General features: G+C 40.7%; 1 protein-coding gene across 7 annotated transcripts in view; it reads left to right on the top strand.

The window, feature by feature from the left end:
• cep89 (centrosomal protein 89) overlaps nt 1-12,653 on the top strand; it is a 130,190-nt gene that overhangs the window by 5,016 nt on the left and 112,521 nt on the right. For 4 of the 7 annotated variants that reach the window (XM_051706035.1, XM_051706064.1, XM_051706084.1 and 1 more), the window contains 6 exons: nt 6,844-6,999; nt 7,282-7,480; nt 7,759-7,834; nt 8,097-8,131; nt 8,865-8,919; nt 11,616-11,735. In XM_051706035.1, the coding sequence (XP_051561995.1) occupies nt 6,844-6,999; nt 7,282-7,480; nt 7,759-7,834; nt 8,097-8,131; nt 8,865-8,919; nt 11,616-11,735 (641 nt within the window). The remainder of the gene's footprint in view (nt 1-6,843; nt 7,000-7,281; nt 7,481-7,758; nt 7,835-8,096; nt 8,132-8,864; nt 8,920-11,615; nt 11,736-12,653) is intronic. The other 3 variants (XM_051706045.1, XM_051706074.1, XM_051706054.1) reach the window with 2 other exon arrangements.

A 12,653-nucleotide genomic window follows, 5' to 3' on the forward strand; every position in this document is an offset into this window, starting at 1 on the left:
CATAAGTTGCCAGGATGCGCTGGCCCACAAATGGCCGGCGAAATGCAAGTATGTGTTTCCCCTGGTGTGCGTCCTTCATTCTGTCATCAGCAAAGTCTGAGTGAACTTGGAAACAGTTCTGTTAATTGCACCACAATGGCCCAATCAGTCCTGATTTCTGGAGATGGTAGAAATACTGTACGGACCACCATGGGAAATTCCGCCGTGGAGAGACCTTCTCTCTAAAACACAAGGCACGATTTGGCATCCCCAGCCAGAGCTGTGAAGCGTACATGTGTGGCCTCTGAACAGAGCACATCGGACGAGCCACAATTTGCTCAGTCGGTGATGAACACCATTTTACAGGCTAGAGCACCGTCCACGAGGTGCCTTTATGCACTTAAATGGAATGTGTTCGCTAATTGGTGCATTTCACGGGGCAAAGACCTAGTGAACTGCCCCGTACCTGAAATTCGTACATTTCTTCAAGAGCAATTGGACACAGGGCTCACTTCGTCAACGCTCAAATTCTATGTAGTGACTATCTCTGCGGATCAGAGCCGGCACCTCAATAGGCAAACATGATTTAATCATAAAGTTCCTTAGGGGAGCGAGGCAACTAAATCCCCCTCGCCCAGCTACAGTCCCGACTTGGGACCTAACTTTGGTCCTAAATGTGCTCACGGGGCTCCCCTTCGAACCTCTGGATTCTGTTGAATTGCATGTGCTTTCTCTGAAGACCGCATTACTGCTGGCTCTGGCCTCAGTAAAATGGGTCGGTGATTTGCAAGCACTGTCAGTTGACAATTCATGTCTGGAGTTTGGTCCAGGTCTTTAAAAAGCCACTGTCAAACCCAGGAAAGGCTATGTGCCTAAGGATTTATCCACACCTTTGGTGGTTCACCTTCAGGCCTTTTTTCTCTCCTCCATTTAATTCAGTTGAGGAACAGATCTTGCATTTGTTATGCCCTGTGCGAGTGCTACACACATACGTTGAACGCACATGCCGGTTCAGACTGTCTGACCAGCTCTTTGTGTGCAGTGGAGGACGCACAAAAGGAATGTCCATCTCCAAGCAAAGTCTTTCTCACTGGATTGTTGATGCGATAGCTCTGGCTTACGAGTCGCAGTGTGCAAATTGCCCAATTGGTGTTAAAGCACACTCAACTAGAGGCATGGCCTCTTCATTGGTATGGACATCCAGTACTGTGCAAAAGTCTTAGGCACATAAGATGTTTCACAAAAGCATTGTCTTAAGATGGTTATTTATATCTTCAGCTTTAGTGTGTCAATAGGAAATATAAATGTTAGACTCCCAAACATTACTTTTGCAAATAGAAAAGATTAGAATAGAAGAACAGGGAGCCCTGCAACAGATGGCATTGCCCCCACAGAGCCCACCACTGAACATCGTGTCAATCTGAGAATACATAAAGAGACAGAATCTATTGAGACAGCCTAAATAGATAGAAGAACTGTGACAAATTCTCCAAGAATCTTGGAACATCCTATCTGCCAACAACCAAGAAAAACTGTGTCCAGGTGTACCTAGGAGAATTGCTGCTGTTTTAAAGGCAAAGGTTGTCACACCGAATATTGATTTAGCTTTTTTATGTTTACTGGACTTTGTATGACATTAAGTGATAAATGAAAACTATTTATGTCATTATTTTTGAAGACATCCTCACTATGCAACATTTTTCACAAGTGCCTAAAACTTTTGCACAGTACTGTATGTTTTGCAACAGGATGGTCTTCTCAAAACACATTCACAAGGTTTTACAACCTAGACGTAACGTCTCTCTCATCAAAAGGTCCTCTCTGTCTAGAGGGCTTGCTATTTCGTTGGCCAAACATATACTTATGCCCCTCTTTTTAAGTATGGGCTCCCCGTCATTTTACACAACTGCCTGCTTTCAGACCATTGTGTTTCCCAAAAATCACAAGAACTTTCTTTATAAATAAATCGTCCTTCCCGACTGGGTTCGTGAACGGGTAATTCATGCTATATGACTATAGTTCATATATCCATTCTGAGTGTTCCCCTCCTGGCTCACCATGAGGGTCATTCACTTGTGGCATACTCACGTTGGTTGCCATCCCACGGGACTGCGGCATCATGTTTCCTCTCTGGGAGGGTTATGTTGTGTAGTGCGGCGTGAAGGGACTCTGTTCCCCATAGTGTCAGTTTAGTGACGCAATGTCAATTGAACTGAATCATAAGGGAACGTCTCGGTTACGTATGTAACCTCGGTTCCCTGAGATGAAGGAAACAAGACATTGCGTAAGCTGGCAGCACTACAGACTCAGAGATTTTTTTTTATTAAAATTTTTTATTCATTCCATATAACAAATATATATAAAAAATAACAGAATATTTGGAATCACATTATATTATTTACAAGTCTTCCTCCCGAACATTAACCACCCCACCCCACCACCCAACACAAACAGATACCCCAGTGGTCAAATACAATTGACAAAGACATGCAAACAAAAAATAAAACAGAAGAAAATATTTAGAAATACATTTAAAAAAAGTATATGTTCAAAAACAAAAAGGCTACAACATACACATTTAAAACAACACGTCTCCCTCCACTGCCCCTCCCCGAGAGCCCTCCAAAAAGGCCAAATAGCTGCCCCACCTCCTGATGAATATATCCATGTTGCCTAGTCTTCTATTTGACAACTCTTCCCAAGCTGCCACCCTGCCCATCTCCTCGCACCACTCACGAAATGAGGGGGCTCCAGCTGACTTCCATCCTCTAAGGATAACCTGTCTACCCACTATTACACTGGCCAGGATCCAATTCTTCATCTACTTATCTCCTACATCAGCGACAGCCCCGTCACCCAAAATAGATGAGCCTGGGGCAAAAGGAGATCCGAGTACCCAATACAGTGCATCCGGAAAGTATTCACAGCACTTCACTTTTTCCACATTTTGTTATGTTACAGCCTTATTCCAAAATGGATTAAATTCATTATTTTCCTCAAAATTCTACAAACAATACCCCATAATGACAACGTGAAAGAAGTTTGTTTCAAATCTTTGTAAATTTATTAAAAATAAAAAACGAAAAAAATCACATGTACATAAGTATTCACAGCCTTTGCCATGACACTCAAAATTGAGCTCAGTTGCATCCTGTTTCCACTGATCATCCTTGAGATGTTTCTACAACTTGATTGGAGTCCACCTGTGATAAATTCAGTTGATTGGACATGATTTGGAAAGGCACACACCTGTCTATATAAGGTCCCACAGTTAACAGTGCATGTCAGAGCACAAACCAAGCCATGAAGTCCAAGGATTTGTCTGTAGACCTCCGAGACAGGATTGTATCGAGGCACAGATCTGGGGAAGGGTACAGAAAAATTTCTGCAGCATTGAAGGTCCCAATAAGCACAGTGGCCTCCATCATCCGTAAATGGAAGAAGTTTGGAACCACCAGGCCTCTTCCTAGAGCTGGCCGCCCAGCCAAACTGAGCGATCGGGGGAGAAGGGCCTTAGTCAGGGAGGTGACCAAGAACCCGATGGTCACTCTGACAGAGCTCCAGCGTTTCTCTGTGGAGAGAGGAGAACCTTCCAGAAGAACAACCATCTCTGCAGCACTCCAACAATCAGGTCTGTATGGTAGAGTGGCCAGACGGAAGCCACTCCTCAGTAAAAGGTGCATGACAGCCCGCCTGGAGGACTTTCAGACGAGAAACAAAATTCTCTGGTCTGATGAAACAAAAATTGAACCCTTTGGCCTGAATGGCAAGCATCATGTCTGGAGGAAACCAGGCACCGCTCATCACCTGGCCAGTACCATCCCTACAGTGAAGCATGGTGGTGGCAGCATCATGCTGTGGGGATATTTTTCAGCGGCAGGAACTGGGAGACTAGTCGGGATCGAGGGAAAGATGAATGCAGCAATGTACAGAGACATCCTTGATGAAAACCTGCTCCAGAGCGCTCTGGACCTCAGACTGAGGTGAAGGTTCATCTTCCAACAGGACAATGACCCTAAGCACACAGCCAAGATAACAAAGGAGTGGCTACGGGACACCTCTGTGAATGTCCTTGAGTGACCCAGCCAGAGCCCAGACTTGAACCCGATTGAACATCTCTGGAGAGATCTGAAAATGGCTGTGCACCGACGCTCCCCATCCAACCTGATGGAGCTTGAGAGGTCCTGCAAAGAAGAATGGGATGAACTGCCCAAAAATATGTGTGCCAAGCTTGTAGCATCATACTCAAAAAGACTTGAGGCTGTAATTGGTGCCAAAGGTGCTTCAACAAAGTATTGAGCAAAGGCTGTGAATACTTATGTACATGTGATTTTTTTCGTTTTTTATTTTTAATAAATTTGCAAAGATTTCAAACAAACTTCTTTCACGTTGTCATTATGGGGAATTGTTTGTAGAATTTTGAGGAAAATAATGAATTTAATCCATTTTGGAATAAGGCTGTAACATAACAAAATGTGGAAAAAGTGAAGTGCTGTGAATACTTTCCGGATGCACTGTACGTTGGCCATCAAATTCTAGACCCAGACTCAAGAGTTTTTTGATGTGTGAGCGACGCGCTCTTTGCCTCTTCAGTCAGAAAATTCTGAGGAGTGATGTTTGCTTGCCCGCTTTTATCCCGGACAGCTTCGTGCCTAAAAGGGCGGGGCTTAAACATCATAGCCAATCTTAGAATTGCCATTATTGTAGAAGGGTTTCAACTAGGTCATGTAGAAGGACACTCTCCATAGCGTCCTTCATCTCAGGGAACCGAGGTTACATATGTAACCAAGAATATTTTTTGTGGTAAGGTACTTAAAGATGCAGGTTATCAGTAAACTTAAGATGCTTTACATTAGATGTCACATCGTGAAGTCACTTTTGTCTTGGGATTTTTTGCCGGGATGTGTGTGAATGCAAGCACAGATTCCGGGAAAGCTCGGGCAGTGTGAATGATCAAAGTCTCGCAGTCCCAGGACAGATCCAGGGCTGACTTTTCCAGGATTTATCCCAGGATCTCTGTGTGAAATGGGCTTAACTGTTGTTCATTTCTCAGCATCCCCCATAGCTTTTTTTTTTTATCACTCATCATTAGACAGAGTTAGTGGTTGACTGATACTTCGACCAGGCTAATTTGTTTGCCAATATTTGGCCATTTTGGTCAATATAATCGTCATTATTGGCCGATCACCATCAATTTTATTCTATTTACGAAAATGTCCTTTAAAATTTGGAAATATTTCATCATGCCATATTCATTATTATTGTCCATTTTACTCTGAGCTGGGTAAATACTAGTATTGGATCATTTGAATGATTTTTCTTCTTTTACACATAATTAGTGCATTTGTAATATCTTGTTGCGTTGTTTACTTCTTATTAAAATTTTAAATCGTTTAGGTTTCATATTGTGCGTTTTTTATCTCGTCTTTGTTATTATTAACGAAAAGAAAAAAAAAACACTTTGAAAACAAATATCTTCCTCAGAAATTTTGTTGACCAGATTAACAATGCCGATAACTATGTTTGTTTAGCCCAATGACAGAATAATCCCCCCCCCTTCCCTTGTGTAAGGTCTCAAATCTACTGAAAGCCTTGTCAATCCACAATAAACAATTCTTGTTTTTTAATATGTTAATTTCGAGAAAATGTTGTGTAAAATGTGTCATTTACAAAATCTTTGCCACCCTGCTTTCTAGATATCTGTTTCAGCATCTACCATTGAAAAATCATACCAGTTTGGGGGGGGGCTGGGTAGTTCAGCGAGTAAAGACGCTGACTACCACCCCTGGAGTCGTGAGTTCGAATCCAGGGTGTGCTGAGTGACTCCAGTCAGGTCTCTTAAGCAACCAAAATGGCCCGGTTGCTAGGTAGGGTAGAGTCACATGGGGTAACCTCCTCATGGTCGCTATAATGTGGTTCTTGCTCTCGATGGGGTGCGAGGTGAGTTGTGCGTGGATGCCGCGGAGAATAGCGTGAAGCCTCAACATGCGCTATGTCTCCGCGGTAACGCACTCAACAAGCCACGTGATAAGATGCACGGATTGACGGTCTCAGATGGGGAGGCAACTGAGATTCATCCTCCGCCACCCGGATTGAGGCGAGTCACTACTCCACCACAAGGACTTGGAGCGCATTGGGAATTGGGCATTCCAAATTGGGGAGAAAAGGGGAGAAAAGAAAAAAAAAGAAAAAAGAAAAATCATACCAGTTGAATGCTTGGCATTATTATTTTTTCATACAATGCAAAAAAGTTCACTATGTAAGGGATACTGTAAGGGACTGTCTGACTCCTCATTATTCAGAATACTATTACAAGTATACTTGACAAATAAATAAATGGACACAAAATGTTGATTTGCATTGAAATAATATAATTATGCCTGAAGAAAGAAATAGCTGGATAGATAAAAATCGAGAAGTAGTAAAGATGGCTTGTAATACCCTTATAATAAAAAAAAATCCTTCTCTGTCTCTTTCTTCTGCCACTAGCGTCTATACTACTCCAGACACTTTGAGAACTTGGCAGTACAACACTGCAGATATTGTTAAACTTTGTATGACAAATTGCTTGCTATGTTTCTCATTTGTAAGTCACTTTGGACAAAAGCATCTGCTAAATGACTAAATATAAATGTGATTACCCGGATGAGCAGTCTGATTTGTGGATGTGCGGTTATTACTCACAAATATCAGACAGCTAGATGGCACCATTGACCAATCAGAATCAAGTATTCCATAGAGCCATCATGTAATAATTAGAGGAAGCTCACCCTCATGTCCAATATCTAATCTGTTTCAGGCTTGTTTTTCCAATATCTTTACACTACTATCTAGAAACTTACAGATCTCTGATATTTGTTTTAGGTCTGCCTTGGCAGCTGCCATATTGTCTTCCTCCCTGATGGGCCGAACTGTTGCCATTCCTCCTCCACGCCAAAGGTCTTACTCTGAGAGTGACTGTTCACGCTCAGACAGCCAAACCGGCTTTGAGCCCTACGCTACCACAGCGCTTTATACTAGGTAACATTGTGCACTGTTTTGGTGACCTAAATAACCCCTGCCCTCTTTTGCTAGAGTTTGAAAGCAACCTCACTATTAGCATTACAACAGCATGACATCTAATCATGGTTACCAGGGCAACGCAGCAGGCCGCATTGGTAGTAAGAGCACAGAAAATATTGGTTCGGAATGTGTTACAGATCATTAGCTTACGACCACATTTTGCACAATTGAAAAATCTTAACTCACATATCTGGTCTTTTACACAAGACATGTGTAATATTACACTGGCTCTCTAACTAGGGACAGATGGTCAGATTCGATGGCAAGAAGACCCCCTGTGCCTTCCCCAAGACTCAGTGATGACGATGAAGACGATGATAATGATGAGGTGGAGGGTCTAGAGAGAGATGAAGATCATGTGTATCAGTCCCTTGAGAGACAACAGAGCAGAGCTGATGACATAAATGTTGTTTACGCTGTGCCATTAAAACACAGGAAGGTACATTGGTGTGTGTTTGTGTCCAGTGCTTTGTCCTGTCATGTTGTTAGAAGAGGGGGGATTGCATTTACTGATATTAACCATGAGGTGGAGCTTCCGATTCAGTGAATTTCAAAACCCAGTCTGAGATCATGAAGAAATAAAAGATAAAATATTATTATTATCTCAAAAGTTTTTTGAGAGCTTATTGTGTTTAACCACCTCTTACACTTGACATTTCTATTGAGAACGTTTAAACATATAAAGTGTTCAATGGCTGAATTATTCTCTTGTGTCAGGTTTTGACCAGTTCCGATGCAGATGAAGATACTGAAGACTCTGCATTTGATATTGTGTCTCCCCTGCAGACTGAAGGTTTGAACCTCTAAAAGCTTTCACCAGGGAAAATATTGAAAACAACAGAACATGAGATTTATTTAGTCTTTAATCTAAGGGCCCAGAAAAAAAGAATTGGAAAAAAATTGGAACAAACGTTTTATTGTATTTTCCATTTTTTTAATTTATTTTATAAATTGTAAATATTATGCTTGTGCTCCTGCCTCTCATAATATTGATTGAAGAGCACTGATAATTTTTGCAGCTTGATGAGTATAGTTAATAACATTTTGTTTTTCAGAGGAAATTGTGTTTGAAGAAGGAGCTGCTCAAACGGTAAGAGAACCTGCATAATGAGAAGCTACAGTCATAGTACTGCTGTAGAAATGTCAATTATTTTGAACCCTGGAGTGAACTGACTTTGGACTAAAGGTTATTCTGCCTCAAGGCTCAACTAATTCTCCTTAGACAGAGGGAGAAAATTACACTGGCATACAGGGTGATGTTCAGTTCACCTTAAAAAAGACCAAGGGAGAGGTCGTTATCAGTGAAAGAGTGTGAAGAAAAATCAGACAGGATGAGGGAGAGTGGAAAGGTGTTTGACAAAGGATTAGACTGGATGGGAAGGTGAACAAGAGAGAGAGAGCCTGGAGTTTATTAATAATTCCAGCCATTTTTAACACAAGAGACTATCACAACCAATCATGATTCAGTATGTAGCTCTCACACATCTATGTATACACACATCAAGTAGGCTATGTGCTCGGTTAATATACAGACACATGTACACGCAAGCACAGAGAACAACCCCTTTCCTGACTTGTAACTCCATGTTGTTGGATCCAAATTCTGCCATTCCTACAGGTGCATAAAGGCTTTTCAAATGAATGTCTAATCTCATCTCATGAGGGAAATTGCTTATTGGTGGAGATGAACTGACCCCTAATGAGCAAGTGCAAAGCACTTTTCACTATTAGATATACTTAGTAATTACTGTATCAGTCTGCGCTCTTTGATAATCTGCAGTAGAACCCTTTAATCACTTAACTTCCCTCTGTCTCCATGGCAGCCATCATCGCTACGACAACCAAGATCAATCTCGCATGAGAGCATGGCGTCTCCAGGTACTTTCCCTCTCTGCCATACATTATCCATCACGAAACTCAAACCCTTAATCATCCTTTTTCTGTCATTCAGTGTGAAATGTGTCCCCTTTTTGAGAATCGTTAAGGCTTTGAATGTAAAGCATAATTCTGTTTTCATTTTGATAAAGAGCAAATCAAGGGCCTAGTGAAAGTCTAATTGATGTCAAATTTATTCAAGCTCTGCTTCCAACAGACTGGAGACAAATGATGTGATACATTTGTGAGAGGCTCATTGAAGTTTCCTGGGGAAAAAAGTCACAGAGTAAAGCCTCTGCCAATTTTACAAACGCTAATTTCCTAATTCAGCTCCTTTCATGGGTTTATTATTGTCAGCAATGAGATATGTGAGAGAGATGAGACTATAACTATTATGACTATGAGGAAAAAACCTTGTATTACCTCAGCATTTCTCTTGATATATTCCCTGCATCTCCTCTATTGTCCTCATAGTTATGACTGAAGTTTTTGGAGAGTTTTTGGAGGTAGTTCTAAAGAAGTTGTGGTAGGGGAAATTGGAATTGCAGTTGTTTTTTTTAAGAGCAGTTATTTTGGGAGATAAACTCTTGTATGTTGTGTTGGCAACAGGATATTATTAGCTGTGAAACATTGTGCATTTGCTGCCATAAGGCATGCCAAAATTTGTAGTTCAGCAGAATGTTTTCGTTGTTGTAAGCCTGTTAATAGAACCAGTTGTTTTTGGGAGAGAAATGACTCAACAATAGGTACAATAAAAATTAAGACAACACCAGAATGTTAAAAGAAAAGGGTAGTGTCACTAAAAATATTATGTTATCTGTGATAAGAGATAGTCACTTGTAATGATTAGACTTGAGGGAAGTAGTCTGTATGTCTATGAAAAGCTTATTTGCTGAATGCAGATAATGTTTGCCACAGATACAGGCACAGCAGTTGGGCTGATAATGTTTTCTGATTAACAGTTTTTATTGATTCACACAATTGACAAAGCAAAACGTGTATTCACAGAATCAACATTTAACCCCCAATATTCTCATGCCCCCTCCCAATCCCGAACCCCACCCTGACCCTCAACAAATATCCCTGTGGTCACACTTGAATATACACACACACACACACACACACACACACACACACACACACACAAAAAAAAGAATATATATATATATATATATATATATATATATATATATATATATATTAATAAATAAATAAATACAAATAATCACACATTTAAAACTACACTTATCTCTCCACTGCCTCTCCTTGAGAGCCCTCCAAGAAGGCCAAGAAGCTGCCCAGGCTGATCATGTTTTAATAAAGCTTTATCATGCATAAATGGCTCATGACTTGTTGATAGGTTATGGGTTAGTTAATAGGAATCTTGTTGTATGTAATTATCACAATACGCGGTATAAAATACATTACACATTGACATAAATACGGTATATGTGTTGTGATTGACTATTTTTCCATTCATCGTGTGACAATAATACACGAGTGACATTACTAGCAAATTTCATGTTTTAGATCAATCCTATTGTTTTTAGATATAAAAAAAGCAATAAACCCATAAGAAAAAACAAACAATGATATAAAGGCGAAAATCCTATTGGTAATGGTATTGATAATGGGTATAACACCATTTATTCGCACTCAAGGGGTCAAGTGGCAGATGCAAGCAGACCAGCATTTGTGTAGCCTCGTAGAAGAGGATTTTAGGAAGGATGGATTTTCTCTCTGAAATAGAGCATGAAACAGCAGGTCTGGCCAGTTGCTGCAAAGTGATCAGTGGACAACTGCCAAACCTTTTATGCACCAGCAGACAACGGCTGTGTCACATTTAACAGTAACTGAGACTTCCAGTGAGGGAGAATTTTGCTTGGAGGCCAAGGCACTTATGTTTTGTCAAGGATGACCTTGAGGTCTTAAGCCAATGTTTCTGTGTCAGGCTGGTCGGAATGTTCAAACAAATAAAGCAATGTTTCGCATGATAAGTCGCAGAGTCTATTAGGGAAAATCAACCCACTAATGACTGTCTCATGTTGTTTGTTGAGATTTTATCATGAATGGACTCTCCCGTTGCTATGTGTGTAAGTTAATAAATTAACTTCATTATCGTAGCTACAGTCGGGTACGAATGGTTGTGTAATTGATACAACCAATCAGCGATCAGTTGTGTACGTAGTGGGCGCACCAAAACGACACAAAAGACTGTGAGTTGTGTAGTGTGTACTTGGTTTAAGTGAAGTGAGTGAGGCAGATGAGAAAGTGTCTGGGGAAGGGTGGGCAGAAGGTGTGAGACTGTGGGTGGGAGATAAAAAGTGATCAGACAAGTGAAGGGGGGTGAGAGTGAGCACGAAATCAGGTTGGTTGGTTGCCAGCTGTCTGTGTGGCAGACAAGTGGGTGAGAAAGTTTAATAGTAAGGAGATGTTGAAGTAACCTGAAGTACTGGTAGGTTTCTGCATGTCTATGCTGCCAAATAGTACAAGTGCACTGTCTTCAGGGAAGAGGCTAAGGAGTTTTTTTACATTGATGACTGTCTACCTCCAATCACCGCAAGAATAAAGCATTTACTCAATTAATTACTTGATCACTCACTAATTCACTTATACAATTACACTCACTCAATTTATCACTCACTCATTACCTCATTCTCATCCTTATTTATACATGATTATTTCACATTGTTCTTCAGCAGATCTTAATGATGACATGAGTGCTCAGTCTCATAAGCCAGCACTGCAGACTCCAAAGAGGAAGACCTCACGGAGGAAAGAGAGTCCAGTGAGAGGGAAAGAGAGAGACGTCAGTTCAGGTAAAGGGGATGGACGGGTGCTTGAACTATGCTTTTAGACATCAGTGTTTCCCACAGGATTTTGTGAAACTATGGGCGGTGGACCTCCGACCCTGTAGGGGGGTCCGGGGGCATTCTCCCCTGTAAGAAAATGTTGTACATTTTAATGTTAAATACTTCCATCTGGTGCACTTTGAGAGCAAAATTAAGAGGCTAGTGTTGTGCTCTTGTAAACAATTTTGTGCTCTTAAAGCTGCAGTAGGCAACTTTGAAATAAATAGAATTGTGAGAAACAGCGCCCCCAATTTTTCCCCATATACATGATGCTCTTCACCTCCAGCCAGGGTTTAATTGACAGCTGTTCACAAACAGAGCCAAGGCCTGCATCGCTAAAATTAGCTGGATTGACACTACCCGACCCACAATTTTCACTCAGAGCTAGAGTCAGGTTAGAGTGTGGTGCTAACTAATCTCTCATAGGGTACAAACTAGGGATGTCAGTTTCAGCTTTTTATCTTTTAACGTTACCTCAGACTGCTAACGATAACTAGCTAGTGAAAATGTAAGCAGTGTAACGTTATGCCAATAAACCTAGTAACTCTAACGTTCATTTACGTTAATCATCATGATTAGGGTGACCATATTCTGGTTTTCCAAAAAGAGGACACCTTTTTTTTTTTTTTCGCCGGTGGGGTGGAATAATAGGGTTCAAAACAGTGTTACTATGAATGCAAACTTTTAATACAGTGAAAAAGACACTCTATTAGCATAACATAAATATATATAAATAAATAAAAATTTCCAACATTCTTTTGAATGTCCATGTACTAAAATAAAATATTTGATGCCATCTGTGTACCTTCATTTACTATTAGTGTTATTTTGAATGGCCATGGAAAATGAAGCAATGTGATGATAATTTTACCTGGTCGCAAAAAG

The sequence above is a fragment of the Myxocyprinus asiaticus genome, chromosome 1 (genome assembly GCF_019703515.2).
Source record: "Myxocyprinus asiaticus isolate MX2 ecotype Aquarium Trade chromosome 1, UBuf_Myxa_2, whole genome shotgun sequence".
Lineage (NCBI taxonomy): Eukaryota > Metazoa > Chordata > Actinopteri > Cypriniformes > Catostomidae > Myxocyprinus > Myxocyprinus asiaticus.